Source organism: Protopterus annectens, chromosome 12.part0, assembly GCF_019279795.1.
Source record: "Protopterus annectens isolate FY-2018-M chromosome 12.part0, PAN1.0, whole genome shotgun sequence".
Classification (NCBI taxonomy): domain Eukaryota; kingdom Metazoa; phylum Chordata; order Ceratodontiformes; family Protopteridae; genus Protopterus; species Protopterus annectens.
Genome location: NC_056746.1, coordinates 1,156,282,734 through 1,156,301,940, shown reverse-complemented (window position 1 = coordinate 1,156,301,940; position 19,207 = coordinate 1,156,282,734). Strand labels below are relative to the sequence as shown.

At 40.2% G+C, this 19,207-nt stretch overlaps 1 protein-coding gene across 2 annotated transcripts in view; it reads left to right on the top strand.

Annotated features, from left to right (window-relative positions):
* The window catches only part of ACSS2 (acyl-CoA synthetase short chain family member 2), an 822,457-nt gene that overhangs the window by 273,886 nt on the left and 529,364 nt on the right, over positions 1 to 19,207 (top strand). For both annotated transcript variants that reach the window (XM_044090187.1, XR_006367143.1), the window contains exon 6: positions 7,939 to 8,014. In XM_044090187.1, the coding sequence (XP_043946122.1) occupies positions 7,939 to 8,014 (76 nt within the window). The remainder of the gene's footprint in view (positions 1 to 7,938; positions 8,015 to 19,207) is intronic.

The following is a 19,207-nucleotide window of genomic DNA, read 5'->3' as shown; positions in this document are numbered from 1 at the left end:
TGTTCCCTGCATGGTGATAGTTGTGCTGTTATCATTGTCTTGGGGCTATGAGTTGAGTTAAGTTCATAAAATACCAGGCCTGATGTTAGGGTTCTTAGGCCCAATTGTAAAGTCTGAATTTTCATGTAAGTTCATGTTCCCTGCATGGTGATAGTTGTGCTGTCGTCATTGTCTTGGGGCTATGAGTTGAGTTAAGTTCATAAAACACCAGGCTTGATGTATGTGTTGATATTAACTGCCTTGTTTTTCAGTAATGTTCTATGTAAAACAGTAAAAATAACTTTTCATGTGGTACATATTTTTCTAGAGGATGTTTTTTTTTTTGTTAATAATATTGTCTTTTACGACAAAGATGGCTGACATTATTTGTATTTCCACACTTTTAAGTGTTTGTGTGGATGTGTGGAAGGTATAACTTATCAGGAGACGTTCATGCATCAAGGAAGCTTATGAAAAGATTGATGACTGCCTCACAGGAAGGTTGTAGTTCCGGGTGGGTTCATCTGATCCTCAGCTGTCAAACATTCCTTGGGCATACCTGCAGAAGTCAACTGTAGTTGACATGAGTGGGGAGAGAATGCGAGCTTTATGGTGTTTCATTTGATTTATTTTTTATTTATTTTTACATTTGTTAACTGTGAAAGGGGTGGTCCCTTTTTAGCCACAATCCATGAAAAGACAATAAAGGAAAATATACATAGTGGTATGCACTGAATTACAGAACTACTGGTAACAGTAAAATTACACATTATGTGGCTATATTAGAACAAATAAAGGCATGAAAGCACTCATTTTCATTTTGGTTTGAGTATTCATCTAGTTAGTGTTGACTTTATGTCATGATGCCTGGTGATATATGTATCAGCATAATAAGTCTGAGTTAATAGTAGCTGTCTTAAATGCCTGATTGTATTTCTTTACACTCTGAAGTTAAGGGAATGAAGTATAGTTATTTATTGCTTTGATTTATTGATACAATATGATTTTGATGCTGTTTCCCTATTGTGGCCAAATATGGTGCTTGCATATTGGTTCCTGACATGCTTTCTTCATAAGCAAACTATACCAGATCTAATCCTTCTAGTGAAATGCTTAACATCTGCTACGTTCTGGACTTGGCTGTTGATGGTTACAAATTGATCAACATCTTAACTTCAGCTCTCCCAGTGTGAAAATAAAACTGAGAAACAGCAGCTAGTGATATTGTCAGTTTGAGTAAGATTCAGATTTTGGCTAATAAATACACTACCTGGATGGTAGTAAAGAAGACATTTAGACAGCCTCAAAGAAAATCAACCAGAAAAGTTGATGAGAAAACACTGTCTGGTAAGAATCCTGTAGTCATTCAGCAAAAAGCAGTTCAAGCTTTAGCTTTTATACAAGAGATGGCTTCCAATTTGTTTGTTTGTGTCTTTCGGCTTGTCCCGATTAGGGGTCGCCACAGCGGAACTCCGGTCCGCTAATGATTGGCAGTTGAGTTTTACATACTGGCTTGCCAGGCCTAACGCACAACCTTCAACGAAGGTGTGCCCATTCACGCATGTCTCCACGCAGAAGACGCTGTAGCTGAGAATCGAACCGGACAGCGTCTTACTGTGAGGCGACAACGCTGAGGAAAAAATAAATCACTTGTACTCAGAGGTGATTTAAATAAATCAACCTTTGAAGGAGTATATCAACTCAAATAACAAAAGGCTGGAAAAATAGAAGAAGCTTTAGCTAGTTATTCAGATGAACCAATACAACTGCAAAACTCAGTGGTTGAAATGAAGAAAAGGCTGGCTGAGTGTGAGACTTCAAGAAGAACTGTTTCAAAAAGTGATAGAGTTAGAAGAGAGAGAGCGTGCACAGAGAAAACCTGAGATTTTTCTGCTGTACCAGAGAAACTGGAAAGAACAGACTGTATTAATTTTATGAAAAAAACATATAAGCAAATCGACTAGTATTCCACAGCAGGATTTGTTAATTGAAAGGGCATGCCAAGTGTATGCTGCAAATCTGACCATGAGAAAGTAGCCAAAACCTGCATTAGTAAAGATGCAGTCATACCAGCAGAAACAGTAAGAGACATCAAGTGGATGTAATTAGCATGGAACTCTGCAGGAGCATAACCAGTGACTAGTGAGGTGTTCTTTTAGGAGTAGTTTGAATTTGTGACAGGATTTTTAGGATGTGTTGGGGTAGTAAGTTCTAGGTTTTGGATATTAGAGTAGAGGGGATAAAAATAGTTGTTATGGGATTTAGTTATCTTTAGAATTAATTTGTCAGATGATCTAAGGGACCTGAGGTTTGTATTAGGTTTAACTTAGTCAATGAGAGTAGGGCAGTTGTTGGGTTTATGGATGACACCGTAGGCAGTGGTTAGTTGGTTGAGAGATAACAGGTTGTGTAGTTCACTCCAGGTCTGTATTAGTTTGCTGAAAGTTTTTTTCAGCAAGCACCATTCAAGCGACCCCTATTCAGTGAAATTCACTTCTGCAATTCACAGAATTTACCAAGGGCAAGGAAACAATTGTTGTACAGCACAACAGAACCCACAACTAACAAAATCAAACCCACCAAAGTGGGGGACTTTGCCCCCCACACCCCCCCGACTATATATACCAACTCCAAGATCACACTACAGTGGGGGGAGGGCAAAATTGTGTAGTTGGCCAACTACTTACTTGCCCTTAGTAAATTCAGCAAATCACGGAAGTGAATTTCACTGAATTGGGGTCGACATTCAGTCCAGTTGAGTTGGTGAAGTGCGGAGCACTGATGATATTTATGGGGTTGGTTTATGGCAAACTTGGCTATTTTCTTATAACAGGTCTCTAGGTTATTCAGATCAGACTTGCTCAGGTTGGTAAACATTTGGGAGCAGTAAAGGAGGGTGGATAGTAGGTGGGATCTGGCTGTGAATAGTCTGGCGTTGGTTTGGTATGGTTTCGCCGTATAGAGTGAGCCAAGTTTGATGTGGATTTTTTTAATTGTTAAGTGATATATGTTTGGTGAATTTTAGACAGTTGTCTGTTGTTACGCCTAGAAGCTTAGTTTGATCGACTGGATCAATTTTTGTATCATTAGAGGAGTAGATGCTGAGAGGTGGTTGGTTATGTTTAGCTTTTTTATTACAGAAGCCCATTAGCTTAATTTTGTTTGGGTTGAATATGAGTTGATGGTCAAGGTAGGTTTCTATGTCTTGGAGAGATTTTTGTGTTTTTTTTCTTGTAGTTCCTGAGGTGAGGGGGCTGAGCAGATAAGAGTGGCATCATTGGCATATTGAATGACAGAGGCTAGCTGACTGGAAGCACTTAGGTTATTGGTAAGTGTGATGAAGAGGAAAGGTCCTAGGATGGAGCCTTGAGGGATTCTAACAGAGATGGATACAAAGGGGTAGAGTTTGTGAGGAGAGGTCCGAGGATGTAGCCTTTGGGGAATCCAACAGAAATGGATACAAAGGGGGAGAGTTTGTTTTCCCATTTGGTAGACTGCTGTTGATTAGAATGATAGCTGTGAAACCAAGTCAGAGATGTTGTACTGAGGTTATATATTGCTAGTTTGTTGAGAAGTATTTGGTAGGGTACTGTATTGAAAACTTTGGACGTATAGAGGAAAAGTGATAAGACAAGTTTCCCTTCATTTTTGAGGAAGTTTACAGTGTCAGTGAAACTTATGTGTGGTATTTACTCTATGCTTAGTTTGGAAGTCATGTTATGAATTGAGTAAGAAGTTGCTAAGGAAATGGTCAAGGAGTTGTTGGTGAATGCATTTTGCTGGGGGGAGAGAATGGCAATGGGTCGGTAGTTTGAGATGTCAGTAGAGGGACCACCTTTGTGTAGGGGGATGATATGTGGAATTTTCTAGAGAAGTACACATTGTTCAGAGATGGAGTGGTAGATTAAGTATAGATATAGGCTAGGAAATGGAAATAACTAGTTTTAGAAATTCATTGGAGAGTTGCTTGGCTGCAAGAGTACAGGGTTTTAATTTGGTTAGGAACTTTTTATGTAGCTAGTTTGTATGTGCTTAATAGAGAATGCGTTAGGGTTAGATACAATTGAGGTGGGTACTGTTAGGGCTGAGTTAGAATTATTGATTATGAGGGAGGTTATTGAATTGATAAAGTGAGTATTGAATTGTGATGCTATATGCTCATTGGTGTTTTTAGTAGATGGAGCTGGGGTGGAAGGTTTCCCAGGGTTTAGGAGAGAATTAATACTTTGCCAAAATGATGGGGGGGGGGTTGTTCTGGTGTTTTTGTTGGCATGTTTGGAAGTATGATTGTTTTGTCATTGTTTTGTTTATTAGCTTGATTTCCTAGTTGTTGATATGCGGTGTTGATATGCGGTGAAGTTATCTTTGTTTTTGGAACTTTGGTAAAGTGACTAGGGATAGTAGTGTCTTTTGTTAGCCAGGGTAGTTGTTTGGTTTTGGTGCGGATTTTCCTTATGGAAGCTAGGTTATTTAATATCTCAAGAAAGTATTGTTAATAAGTATTATACAGTGAGGTCTAACTGGAGGAATTTTAGTGGTGACCAGTCACATTGCTGTAGCAGTGAATTAAATATAGTGGGGGAGAAGTTTTTTTAGCTACGGATGTTTTTGAATATGATGTTGTTACGTGTGTGAACCCGTTCCTGAGTAGGAAGGTTGGGGAATGGTCACTAAGCATGTCTGGAAGGCAGGCTGCTTGGTAACCCAGGTTGGACTTATTTGTTAGTATCCAGTTTAGTATTGATTTGTGTTTTGGAATATTTATGATGCGAGTGGGAGAGTTAATAGTTTGATAGAAGTTACAGAGGTTGATAAAGTTGGAGTAGTTATCAGAGGAGCAAGTAAGTCAGTCTAGGTTAAAGTCTCCTAGTACTATTGTTTCTTGGTTGAAGTTGGTTGATGCCCAGCGGAGAAGGTTTTCTATGATGGATAGGTTTTCCCATGGGGTAAGTAGGTAGCTATGATTATTATTGCTTTGTGGAAATTGATTTCTAGACGTGTGGTTACTATTTCAGAGTTGGGGATGTCAGGGGGAGTGCAGTTTAGTTGGTCTAGTTTGAGGGAGTCTTTAAACATGATAGCAGTGCCTCCACCCCAATTGTTTAACCTGTCACATCTAAAAATGCTGTAACCTTTGGTTAGAATTCCTTCATCTTTTATATAATGTTTTAGCCAGGTCTCAGTTAAGACATCTATGTCTGGTGAGTAGAGGGTAAGGGCAGAGTGAAATTCATTTATTTTGTATGTAATGCTTCTGAGGTTGGAGTTAGTAATGAATAGGTCTGAGTTACTGTTTTTGGGAATTGGGGATTTGGATGGGGAATTGATGATTGTTTGATTTAGTGATTTTGACGTTGGAGGGGGGGGGATTGTGAACAGGGTGAGTAGGCACGTTTGGGATGAATATCTACAAGGAGTTTAATTTGAGTTGGAGAGTGAAGCAGAAAGAGTCTGAGTTTGGATATCTGTCTGTGATATTTGTTAAGAGAGAATAGAAGGGTACGGGTGTGGATATATTTAAGAGTGAAGAATAGTGTTTTAGAGTTATTATAAAGTTGTGGTGAGATGCGAATATTTAAGTTGGAGTCGTAGTGATTTGGATTGTATGGAAGTATTGGAGAGTGGTAGTTTTATGATGTGGTGTGCATGGTAGGAAGTAGCATGGTGAGCTTGGAAGAGAAGACAAAGTAGGGGGAATCATTGTTATAATTGAATTTATTAGGAACATGGTAGTGTGAGGTAGCGATAGGAATAGCAGTAGTCATGTATGGGAGTAAGAAGAGAGATTTAGTGATATGTAGAGGGGGATATTTGTGTGGAAGGGAGAGTAGTGGTTGGATGGTAGAAGTAATGTGGTGGGGGTAGAAGATAGGTGAGATGTGGGTGTGGTTTAAGGTGAGTGAGAGTTGGTGATGAGCAAATAATTAAGGGGCATGGTTAGGTCAGATATAAACTTAAGGAGAGTGGGGGTAGGTGGGAATGGGGGTAGAGTAGGGTAGCGAATGAACATAGCGAGGGCAAACAGACTGCGTAGAAACCACCAGGCGCACAATATGCGATTACAGAGAAAAAAATTGGTTTGGTTATTGGCAACCTCAAGTTAGTACATGGCTATGTAAAGAGGCAGGTTTCAGCGGTAATTTTGCAGCCCTGTAGGCTATTCAAGATAAGGTTGAACTTTACAAGATACAATTAAAAAGTTTATAAGTAAGTTTAATTTTGAGAGAAGAAGACTACAAAATATAGTAATTGTAAGTGGAGAGGTTCGGGTTTTAGCAAGGGGCAAAAAATATCACATCCCCACTTGGTGTGCAAGCTAAGTATAATACAGTAAAAGTTACAGTTTACCCCAATTGATAGATTAGAGTGCAAGGACATATTTTGGTGATGGATGTTCTTCCTGATTGTTTCCGCAATTCTGTTTTGGATTATAACTAACTTTAGCAGGGAGCATGAATAGTTCAGAGGGAAGTTCTGTAGAAGAGAGAGTTCCCTGTTAAGTGTGGGTGGCAGCAGGAAGTGGTGTCTGTAGAGAAGAGAGAACAAAAATGAAGATTAGGAGCGAGAAAAAAATGAGAGGAGAGGATTTGAGAAAAGTAGACTACAGCAGACTGCTAAATCTCCAGTCAATAATCGATCTGTAATAAAGGAAATACCAGTCATATCAATTTCCAAAAAACAACATATTCCATATGCTTATTCCGTTAATCACGTAGCTGTAGTTATTAGCTTACCAAGTAATTACTAGGTTTCACAGACCCACATTTAAGGATACAAAGGTTCTTCAGAGCTTGCACAGGCAAACAGTCTAGTTACCGTATGTTACTTAACAAAAAATGCACTCTGCTTAACAAAATAACAGTTTCACTATTAAACTTTGTGCAAGTTACCATATGTTACTAAAACACAAAAGGGTCTCCACGTGATAAAATAACAGCTACTCTATTTAACTTTGTGAACATTCATCGCCTAGTACTGTGCATCTTCAGTTAGTTGCAGTGTGCAGTTAATACTAGAGATGAGAACACTCAGACTAATTCTGTAGCTCCCTAATCTGCCAGCAATGGTTAATTGAACATATCAGAGGCAATGAGAGCATTTATAAGAATGAGATGCATTAGTGGTAGCAAAGGACTAATTGTGATTCCTTACAGTAATGTAGTAACCAGATTATAACATACTTACTTTTGGCAAGCACACTGAGTATGGGCCGGAGCTGTGGCCATGATCTGGAATAAGTTTGTATTTAAAAATGGAACCCACCTTAGTTGAAAAATTAAATATCCTCAGCTCAGACGTCAGCAGGGGAGGGCTTGCAAGGGAATCCAAGTTTTGGAAAAATACCGCGAGAAACCAGGCGCACAATCAGTTTGGTTATTGCTATTGAATTGCTTAGATATAGTAGGACCTTATTAAGTTTAATTTTGTTAGCTGCTAAAAAAGATATTACTAGAAAGTAGAAATCAAAGTATTGAATATTATAAAAGAGATAATAGAGATGGAAAAGGGATCTTTAAATGGAAGGAGATCACACAGAAATAAATGGAAATTGTGGGAACATTACATGCAGAATAATTTTCAAGTGGAGGAGGTATGATATTTGAGTGAAGGCTGGAATTCAGCAATTTATGTAATGTTTAGACTGATGATAGTTACAAAGAAAAGATGTGTGATGTATAATGTATGTAAGTTGAAAAACATGTTAATATAGTTTGTTTTATTTTCTGTTAATGTATGTTTGCTTATGTCTTAAGTGGTAATTCAGTAAAAATGTTTAAAAAAACATCTGATAGGTACCATATTATAGAGCATAAATGTGTAACAATTGCAAATTCTTTAAACTAGTATGAACAGTTTTTGTGTTTAATGACATAACTCTGTCATTGTATTTCTTGAAAATAGAAATAAACTATACATGTGCTGAGGTGCATGTGTGTATTTATTTGTTTTGTGTTATAGATGGCTTTTGCAGGGGAGATAAACAAATCAACCTGAAACAATTAGCAGATGAAGCACTGAACAAATGTAAAGAAAAGTAAGTTTCTTATTATTTGGAGGTGTGTGTGTGTGTGTGTGTGTGTGTGTGTGTGTCTTTCTGTCTCTGTGTCTCTTTATATATGTATTCATTATTACCATTGTATATGTTAATTTTATTTTAATGTTCTTAGCCTTGGTGACTTTTCAGCTCTCAGTTGCATGAAAACTGTGACAGTGTGTATACATTTCTTCTTCTTTGTCTTTGTCTTTTTCTATTTATGTAACACATAAAAAGGAATGTAAATTTTAGGGTGATATTTTTAACTGGTACTTCCTTTCTGTTTATAATTTTCTGAAATGATTTCAAGGTAACTTTTTCCCTTAAAGAATAGTATATGTTTAGTCATTGTCTCTTGATATCAAATATCACTAGGTGGTTCATGATTCCTGTTGTTACACAGCTTCTAAACTCCAAAAACTTCACACACTGTTACACGTTTTCTCAAGTAAATGATCTATTTTAATTTTCATTGTTTTATTTCAGTTTATGGACTGCATGAAACCTGGATTCCTGAGTAGTAAGTGATGCACAATGAGCCTAGTATCAGCAAAGTAGGGTGTCACAATTCGTGTATATTTATTTCTTCACTTTTCAGCTTACAGTGTGAGCCAGCAGGTGTAGATGTCAGGTAGTCATCCGCGATGACAATAACTTGGGTTCAGGTCTGGATTTAGGTTGTTGGGAGAACCAGCCGAAAGGTGAAGAAAGGTAAGGACTGAAATGGTCAGTCTAAGGTAGAACTTTCATAAGGATAGTGAAGGGGTATGACCTTGATGGTACAGCTTTTAGAGACCAGATACAGACAGCTGTCAATTCAAGAGGATAGAGCTCAGTCTGTGTATCTCCTGTGGCCATGTACATGATGCGCACAAAATTCCCGGCATCTTTGCACATATGTGCCCTCCTGAAATAGATATCAGGTTCTTCTGTGCTTTAATCCATGTCATAGTCTTTAGCCCTATCTTTTTGAAGAGCAATATTCTTTACTGGGGAGGGGGTATATTTACCCAGTATTGATTGACCATTGACCATCTTCTTGTCTGCGCTATCAGCCCATTTCTTCCCCCAGTCAGTCCATTTTCTGGCAGGCTAGAGATGAGAATCAAGAGATGGGAGATGTTGTAGGGCTGAGGTTTTCACCGTAAGAACGTAACCCCTCCCCCTGCTGGCTTATATGTATGGTCATGCCAATTGGTAGTATTCTCTTGATGTTATCATAGGTGTTCCTGTTCATTATAAACCCAGTCTGATCATTGTTTATCAACAGTGGAAGAAATTGTTTTATTCTAGAGACATAGATTGCCATGAATATTTTATAATCTACATTAATAATTAAATTGATCTATATGAAGAACTTTGTGTTGAGTCCTTGTCAGATTTTAAAACTGGAGATATTGAGGTGTATTTCCAGGATGGTGGTACCTTCGTCAGTCCTTTAACCATTGAAAATACCTGTAGTAAAATACTCAAAGCATCCTTAGTCATCATTTTGTGTAGTTCAGGTATTATGTCATAATTTCTAGGTGCCTTATTGGGTTTTAATATATTAATTTGAATTTTGAGTTCAGACATTGATATAGGCTTATCAATTATTTGTATTTGATCTTCTGACAGTCTGTTTCCAGCATTTTTTTAATAAATGTTTTAATTTGATCTTGCATATTTATTGTTGGTTTGCGTTGATTAATCTTATTAAAATGAGACCTGAAAACATCCAGAATATTTTCTGTTTCAGTACCCTTCTTTTTACTACTAGATTAGTATAATGCTTTGATGTGGTTAGATTTAACAATCAAGTTTGTTCTAGTAGACAATATACACATGGATTTAGGATATATGGAATAGTTGTTTATTTTAATCTTTTCTAAATTTAACATAGTTTTATGTTGTAAAATTTCTAAATATTTACTGTTCAAGCTATGTATTTCTTCTAAGTTATTATATCCTTTTTGACTATCTAATTTTAACTTAATTTTTTCCTGTAATTTTATCAATGTTTTTGTCCCATTGTTTCTTTTTTTTGTTCATACCAACTTGTAATTTTGCCAAAATGTATTCTTTTAAAGAGTCCCATACAAAAATTTCTGAGGTGTTACCTGTATGATTAATTTCACTATAAGGAGTTCTTTAATAAAGACATTCAAACTTTAAGTCTTTCATATTGGTTATATATGCAGGAATCCTTTTAATTGGGATGTTATTACTAGAATTCAATATCACTTCAAATGTCATCACGTTATAATCCGATAGTGGGCAAGAGATTACTTTAATGTAATCTGTTGTACTAGTGATTTCATTTGAAACATATACTGTATCTGTTTGTGACTGTGTCCCATGCCTGTGTGAGAAATTTGTAAAGAAGAGTGAGTCTGGTACTGAAACCTCATTTATATCTCTCATATTATATAGGTCAGTGAATTCCATCAAAGCCTTGACTGACGCAGGTTTCTTCCTTTTACAGCTAGTGTTGGTGTCCTTGTCAAGTAAAATACATTTTAAGTCACCTGCAAAAATAATGATGTTGTGTAGTCCAGTCTCACCTTCATTTTTACATATGGGTTTGGAGCCGACTCGGCCGATTTACAAGCTCGAAGAGTTCTGGTTGGCTCATGGCTAAGCAGGTATCCCTTAGTGCCCCAGTACAAACCCCAGATCTCGTTTGCCGCATCGACGAGTTTGGTTGTGCTTCTTTTAGCTGGCTGTCAAACTTTTTCTATTTAAATTTTGTATTACAGTTATTACTGTGTTGTAAGCTGATATTATCCTAGGCAGAAGTGTTGTTTGCCCTTTTTGGTGCATTCTTAGCTTAAACTTGTTGTTAGTCTGGTATCCTGTGTGCCAGTTTAGAGTTCTTTGTAGGTGCCATTGCGCTTTTTTCCTTATCAGGTTGTTTGTTAGTTTGTGGCAGTTTTCCTCTGCTAGTTAACAGGGGCTCCTGTTATTCTGTTGTTTTTTCTAGACTGTTATTGGCAGCTTAGTTTCCTTAATCTGAGATTGTATTTTTGGTGGGGATCCGCTGGTTATTTGCTAAGGGTTGGAGTTCCTCCCTTAGTTCGTTAGTTATTTTCTTCAAATTGTTACCACATAGAGTTGTGTACAGTTTTCTGTGTGTGTGTGTTTTCTGGTCTGTTTAAATTAGAAGACCTAGTTTTCTGTTCCACCGGGCTAGGCACGTTTAAGTTAGAGGACCTAGTCTTTGTGGTACTTCTTTCTGTAGGGCTAGGCCCGTTTTAGTTAGAGGACCTAAAAAGTGTTGCCACATAGAGTTATATACAGTTTTCTGTCTGTGTGCATTTTCTGGTCTGTTTAAATTAGAAGACCTAGTTTTCTGTTCCATCGGGCTAGGCCTCTTTTAAGTTAGAGGACCTAGACCTTGTGGTACTTCCTTCTATAGGGCTAGGCATGTTTTAGTTAGAGGACCTAGTCTTTTCCCCTCCTTCGTATTTTTCTTCTTACTTTCCTGTGTGTGTGTGTGTGTGTGTGTGTGTGTGTGTGTGTGTGTGTGTGTGTGTGTGTGTGTGTGTGTGTGTGTGTGTGTGTGTGTGTGTGTGCGTGTGTGTGTGTGTGTGTGTGTGTGTGTGTGTGTGTGTGTGTGTGTATGTGTGTGTAATGTCTAAAGATAGTAAGGAGCACAAACCTTCAGGTTTTAAAAAGTGCATGAAATGCTCCCAAAAGATGTCTTTAACGGATGACCACAGTAGCTGTGTCTACTGTTTAGGGGCCATCCACCTGCAGGAATCGTGCTTGTTCTGCCATGCTTTCTCTCCTAGGGTGTTACAGGAGAGAAAGAACAAGCTTATACTCAAGGGTCTACTAAAACCATCATTTGAGGAAGTTCTATCCAGTTCTTCGGCTTCCTTAAAGTCTGGCGAATATAAGTCTTCAAAAAGGCCTTCTCCGGTGCCGGCTGGTGTCTCGGAGCCGCCTTCTAAACAGTCAAAATCTGCCTCCTCGACTCCACTGCCTTCGGAGCTGAAGGAGAGCACCATTGTGGTGTCAGAGTCGGTTCCAAGTGTTTCAGAGCCGACCTCTGAACTGATTGAATCAGCAATTGAATCTGCTACTTGGAGCCGGTCTGTGGATTCCTTACCGGTTTCTGTGTTACTGAAGTCGCCAGTGCCCCCTAGATCAAGATCCCCTACTATGTCTTCCAGATCTTCCAGGAGCCTTTCGAAGAAGATGTGGAGAGGGTAGTGTTGAGACTCCTGACGTCGTGTGCCTTACCAAAATTATTGTTGGCTCCAACCCAGTCAACTCTGGAGCCACTCGATCCAGCTTTGCCCTTGTCTGCTATTCCTCCTCCGAGCCATGTTGGCCTTTCGGAGCCAGAGTGCTTGGTGCCACCGGAGGTACTATCGGTTCCAGCTCCCTTTGTCGCTGCTTTGGAGCTGGGTTCGGCTCCGACACGCTCAGTGTCGTCCGTCGTGTCCAGGGGCCAAAGCTCTCCTGTCGGCGCCGACAGGGAGGGTTGGAATCGATCTTCTTTGGTTCCGAGCCTTCCTCTCGGTGCGTCAGCCAGGGTGAGCTCGGACTCTGCATCTATCTCGGAGCCAAGGGCTCTGGCTCTGACATCAACCTTTGTCTCTTCAGAGCGGGGGAGGTCTTCCGAGCCAGAGAGGTCGGTGTTTGAGATGATGAGGAGCGTGCTGTCTCATTCTCCAGCCCCTACCAGTGGTACCAACACTTTTCCCCCGAGAACACCCATTTTGGTCTCAGCCCCTACTCTCTCCGGAGACAGCAGATACCCTCAGCTTCAGGAGCCATCGGCCGCTGGCCCCCACTCTTCCGAGGCCTCCCCGGAATGTCCTTTCGAGGAGCCTCCCAGGAAGAGGCTATGTAAGAGGAAGCATGTTGACTCCCAGGATGAGTCGTTGACATCAGACACTGACCTCGAGGAGTCGGGAGGGTCCCCCAAGTTGCCCTGTGATTATGTCTCCTTTGTGGACATCTTGGAGATTCTTAAGCAGAGGTGCGACTGGCCCAATGTCAATTCTTCTGATGAGGAGTCGGTGTACCTGAAGGTTTTCGGGTCTCAACCTTCTGCCTCTTGGGTGTCTCCACCTTTTGACAAACTGATGGATCTAGTTAATCGAAAAGTGTGGGATATTCCTGATGCCATGGAGCCAGTCCCCAAAAGACCTAATAAGTTTCTGTCTGCCCCCTCTGGTAAAGAGTTTTTGTCTAAGGGCATTCCCGTAGATGCCATGATGGTGGCGGTGGCCACAAAGAAGGCGCTGGTGGAGACTTCCTCCTCTGTTCATCCGCCAAATAAGGATTCTCGACAGATGGACAGATTTGGGAAACGTATCTTTAGTTCAGCGGCATTTACCCTTCGATCGTTGAACTATCTCACTCACTTCATGAGATTACAGAGGGATCTCCTCAAGGAGTTAGGAGATTCTGTACAAGGTGCGTGTACTGAGGGAGCCCCTGACAAGATCTCTGCTCAGTTGTCCACCTTAAATTCTATAGTTAACTCCTCTATGCGGCTTATCTCCTATGTGGCTGATGGAGTGAGTAGAGCAGCGGGTTCAGGAGTTGCCCTGAGGTGTCACTCATGGATGCGCTTGTGTAATTTTGCAGAACTGTTCAAGTCTGCTTTCACCAACGCCCCATTTGATGGTTCCTCATTGTTTGGTTCTAAGGTGAAGGACACACTCACTCGGTGTGAGCAAGAAGGTGCTGTGGGAGTACGTTTTACTGTTCCCTCTTAACCATACCCCAAAGGTCAAAGGGGCGGTAAAATGTGGTTCAAAAAGTCCCAGAGGGTCTTTCCGGACACACAGGGTGAGCCCTCCTTCAGAGACAAAGGAGGAGGAGGAAATGGGAGACGTTGCCCTAGAGGCAGGGGTGGTCCGCAATACCAGCAAGGCTGTGATTCTTTTTGGGGATGGCCTTATCAGCGCTCCTGATGTGAGGCCCGACTGCGTTTCTCTGGGGCCGGTCGGGGGTCACATTTCTTTGTATCCAGAAGCCTGGCTAAATATCACTCAAGGCAAGTGCATACAAAGAGCTGTTACCAGAGGCTGTATCATACCCTTTTCCCTTCCACCGTTTGTTCCCAAGAAGATCCCAGATGTACCACCCAATCACAGGGATCAGGCAAATGTGGAGATCAACAAGTTGCTTTTAAAAAGAGTCATCCAGTCCACCCCAGCAGACCAGACAGGATCCGGAACTTACTCCAGGTTCTTTTTAGTACCAAAACTAACTGGAGATTGTAGGCCAATATTGGACCTCAGCAGGTTAAACGAAAACGTGAAGAAGGACAAGTTTCGGATGGTAACTCTGCAGTCGATACCTCCCATTGTTAGGGAAAGACTATTGGATGTGCTCTCTAGATGTCCAAGACGCCTACTACCATATAAAAATGGACAAGGCGTCCAGGAGCCATCTACGCTTCCGGCTGGGAGCTAGTCATTATCAGTTTCATGCTCTGCCCTTTGGTCTCACCACAGCCCCCAGGGTGTTCAACAAATGCATGGCAGTAGTGACAGCTCCCCTGAGATATCAGGGATTCCAGGTGTTTCCATATTTGGACGACTGGTTCCTGACCACCCCCACCAGGCATCTACTCCTCCAAAACAGAGACCCCATTATTCAATTTTGTGCTCAGTTAGGGATCTCCATAAATTGGGAAAAATCTGCATTATTGCCCTCTCAGTCTGTGATTTTTATAGGCACAGAGGTCGACACAGTGAACATGACATCTTGTCTCCACGCCGACAGGGCACAAAACTTAATCTCTCAAATTCAACATCTTCTCCTGTTGCGGAAGGTCAAAGCAAAGTGGGTTCTTCAGCTCACTGGGACTATGGCTTCCACCATTCTATTAGTACCATTAGCCAGGTTGAACATGAGAATTCTCCAGTGGCTTCTGTCTTCCCAATGGTCCTTCCAATATTTCCCACTGAGTCATCTATCCTGCTGACAGATTCATGCAAGCAGGACCTTCTTTGGTGGATAGCCCCCAACCAGTTGATCACGGGCGCCCCCTTTGTTCCTGCCCAACCTGTTGCCACTGTGACCACGGATGCCGCCCATATCAGGTGGGGGGACATTATCTCGGCAGGACTGTCCAAAGCATATGGCAAGAACACGAGACTCACCTGCATGTCAGTGTTCTGGAGATGAGGACGGTGCTCCTGGCGTTGCAAGCACTTTAAGACCTTCTTCCTCTCGGGACTATTGGGAGACAATCAGACAGCATGTCGGTAGTTTGTTATATCAACAAACAGGGTGGTACCAGATCTTACCCACTCTGTCGAGAGACCATGCGAGTTTGGGTACGGGCGATTTCTTCCCAGTGCTTTCTGGTTGCAACACACATTCCAGGGACGACCAACGTGATAGCCAACAAGCTCAGCTGGGTGATCCTACTACCTTATGAGTGGTCTCTGAAACAGGAAACAGCGGAACAGATTCTTTGCCAGCCCAGTCAATACCAAATGCAGCAGCTATTTTTCCCTCATTCCTCCTCCGGGGGAGACACCCAGAGGCACTCTGGCTCACGATTGGCCCATGGGACTTCTGTATGCTTTTCCTCCATTTCCTCTCATTTCCAAAGTGATTCAGAAAGCCAGTCGGCTGGGAAACAAGTTGATCCTCATTGCTCCTTACTGGCCTCATCAGGTCTGGTTCCCCTTTCTCGAGCCTCTTCTCATGGACGATCGTTGGATCCTGGACCTAGCTCCAGATCTGTTAACTCACATGTCAGGTTCGCTACATCCTTCAGTCCACACCTTCAAGTTGACAGCGTGGCTACTCCAGTTCCATCCCTAGTCAGGCTTCATGATGTATCATCCTCAGTGTCACATATTCTTATGTCCTCCCATAAACCTTCAACAAGGAGGCTGTATGGCAGTAAATGGAAAAGATTTTCTATTTGGGCACAGAAAATGAATGTAGATTTCTACACTGCTTCTATCCCTGTGATTTTAGAATTTCTTTCTGAGCTTTTTCAACAAGGAGCTGCCGCCGCCACTATCAAAGTCCAATTGGCGGCAATTTCTCATTTTCACTTAGGGTTTCCAGATAACAATTTAATGTTTCAGAAGCTATGCAATACCTTTTTGAAAGGAATCACTCTTTTGAGACCACCACTGCAAGAACCTTTAGTTTCTTGGGATTTAAGTTTTGTGTTGTCCAAACTGACATCTGCCCCATTTGAACCTTCCCACTCATCTTCATTGAAAGTTTTGTCTTGGAAGACTTTGTTTTTGGTAGCTATCATGTCAGCTAGACTGGTTTCGGAGCTACAAGCCTTGTCTGTTAAGCCACCTTATTTGATCTTTCACAAAGACAGGGTGTCACTGCATACTAATCCCTTTGTCCCCAAAGTTTGATCCACTGCTACCTTAAATCAATCCATATACCTCCCAGTTTTCTTCCCTAATCACTGAAATGCAGCTGAATACCATTTTCATCAGCTGGACGTTCATAGACAACTACGTTTTTATTTACAGTGGACCAAGGAATTTAGGAAATCAGATCAACTATTCATTTCATTTTCTGACTCCAGATTGGGCTTACCAGTTTCTAAAGTAACACTGTCTAACTGGATTTCCAGTTGCATACCCTTATTTACAGTTCGGAGGGCAGACCTTTACCCTGCAGGATCAAGGCTCATTCTACCAGGTTGCTGTCTACCTCTGCAGCCTTTCAAGCCAAGGTCCCACTTGATAATGTTTGTGCAGCAGCTGCGTGGGTACCCCTCACACTTTTATTACACATTACAAATTGGATTTAGCTTCCAGGGGTAGAGCATCCTTTGACTCCACGGTGCTTAGGAGTATTTTCCAGTGAGCCACCCAAGAATAAGGCGCTAGGGACACTGTCCCATATGTAAAAATGAAGGTGAGATTGGACTAAACAACATAAAGAAGTTATGTACTCACCATAACTTTCCATGTGGGTAGTCCATCTCACCCTTCATTTTTACCAACCCGCCATTCTGCCCCCATCCTGGAAGATCTGGAGATAAGAATAATAATAATTTGGCTATCTTTGGTTGGAGACCCTTTAGTATTGATTTGTCTGTTATGGGTTTTTTCTTCTAGTGAGCAGCAAACAAGATCTGGGGTTTGTACTGGTGCACTATGGGATACCTACTTAGCCATGAGCCATCCAGAAGTTTTTGAGCTTGTAAATCGGCCGAATCGGAGCCGAGGATTGGCTCCGAACCCATATGTAAAAATGAAGGGTGAGATAGACTACCAGCACGGAACGTTATGGTGAGTACATAACTTCTTTTTTATCCCTTTGACATTCATATTATTTCCCCCAACTGTTGTTTAACTGTTTGTATTCCCAATCCAGGTGTCCAGTAGCCATTAATAAAAGTGTATAGTTTCCTCTGAATCTCTAAAGTCACTGAATAAAGCATGTTTTTTTCATCACAAAATGTATTCAGGATTTTAGGTAGAGGCAAATATTTTTTCCATAAATTAGCTACGCCTCTTCTCTTTTGTTTATAATGAATGGTAGTCAGTACAGAATAGTATTACGTTTGTCCAAATCTTCTTTTATTAAATGTGTTTCCTGTAAAAAGATAATTTGGGAATTAAATATTTTTTTAAAATTTGTATAAACTAACCCTTTTACAACCATTATTTAATCCATTGATATTAACTGATATGCATTTCAAGTTGGCCATACTACCAAAATAAGAAATAAATAAATAAGTATTACATATAATGCCCTCATACATTTGTAGATAATATGGTACTGAAAAACTGTTATTATATCTAGTGAACTGCTTACTCATAGATATAAATTCTGACTGTAAAGTTCATGCAGAGACTTTCCCAGTGAAATTGTTTACAGTGTTCTAAAGGAAAATGCTTGAGAGACAGAGAAATGCACAGGAGTCGATTAGAATAATCAGGAGTACCTTGGACTTGAATCAGTGTCTGATGTTGGGAAATAGAGATGAGCAGGAAGAAGACCAGAAACACTAAAATTAGTGAATAAATGGGAGACTGTAAAGCAACAATCACATTTGTGATATATGGCTTTGCAAGAAAAAGTGGCTGAAAAAGACTAGACTTTTGTTGACTTTGTTAAAGTTGTGTGTGCACTGTAAAGTATATACCATACTTTACGTTATTAACCTTTAGAATTACACTAAAAGGATAAAAGGAAATTGCAAATAAAACAGTTCTTGTTCTTATTAGTATCTAGTATAAAACATGTCCTGATATAAACTACGTCACATATAGTAAAGGAGTTTTTTGTTGTGTGTAGTCATGGGTATTTTAAATGTGGAAGAGTCTTTTTAGTGACTGTTATATGTGTTAAAGATATTAAAGTAAACAAGTATTTTTTTAGTTGTAAGAAATATGAAATATAGGCCTTACAGTATAACAAGAGAAAAGGGCTGGACAAAAGCAAGTTTAATGTTAATATGCTGTAATCTTCGTGTGCTGGAATGGGGTTGGTAAAAAAGTACACTGATTATATTATATGTATAATTAAGATGTCTCCTCTTATTTTTACAAAAAGTAAATGTCTAGATTAATGCCCTTGACTTGAGCTATAAAGTAGTTTTTGTAAGCAAGTAAGTTTTAAAATGAGACAAAGTTATGAAAGCCATGAGAAATGCTTCTTACGTCAGCAAAGATTAGATTGTTTTGCCATTAGCAAATGTTCAGAGGCAGCTGTATATTCTTTTCTGAGTGAAATTTATGAAGATTCATTGCTGAGTACTTTTCCATAGAGATGAGGTGTCTGCAGGTGCAAACAGTTAATCTTGAGAGTTATTAGCATTCTTTGATTTGAAGTGCAAAATTTAAAGCCTCTCCATCAGACTTAATTAATACTTTAATACAGTTAATAGAACAGTGTACAGTTTAGTGATATTTAAATTTTATCAGAGCATTTTAACTTAGGGCTAAAAGTTTATGTTTTCTGAAAGTATAGAAGGTGTTTTTCACATCTGGGAGGGGAATATAGATAAGAACAGAGCAGACAACAAACAATGTAAGGGGGAACATGGGCTGTAACAGGCACGTTAGCATAGGTAACGGTAATTTTAGGTTAGGTTATGCCTGTTGGGTACACCTGTCGATTTGGGGTACCTGTTTCTATATCTGGAGGGTTAAACTTCAGTTTGAAGATGTACATAGATTTGTTTGTTTTTTTTTTAAGTTAACAGGGGAGGGGGTGTTTTAATATGCGTTTAGTTTTTCT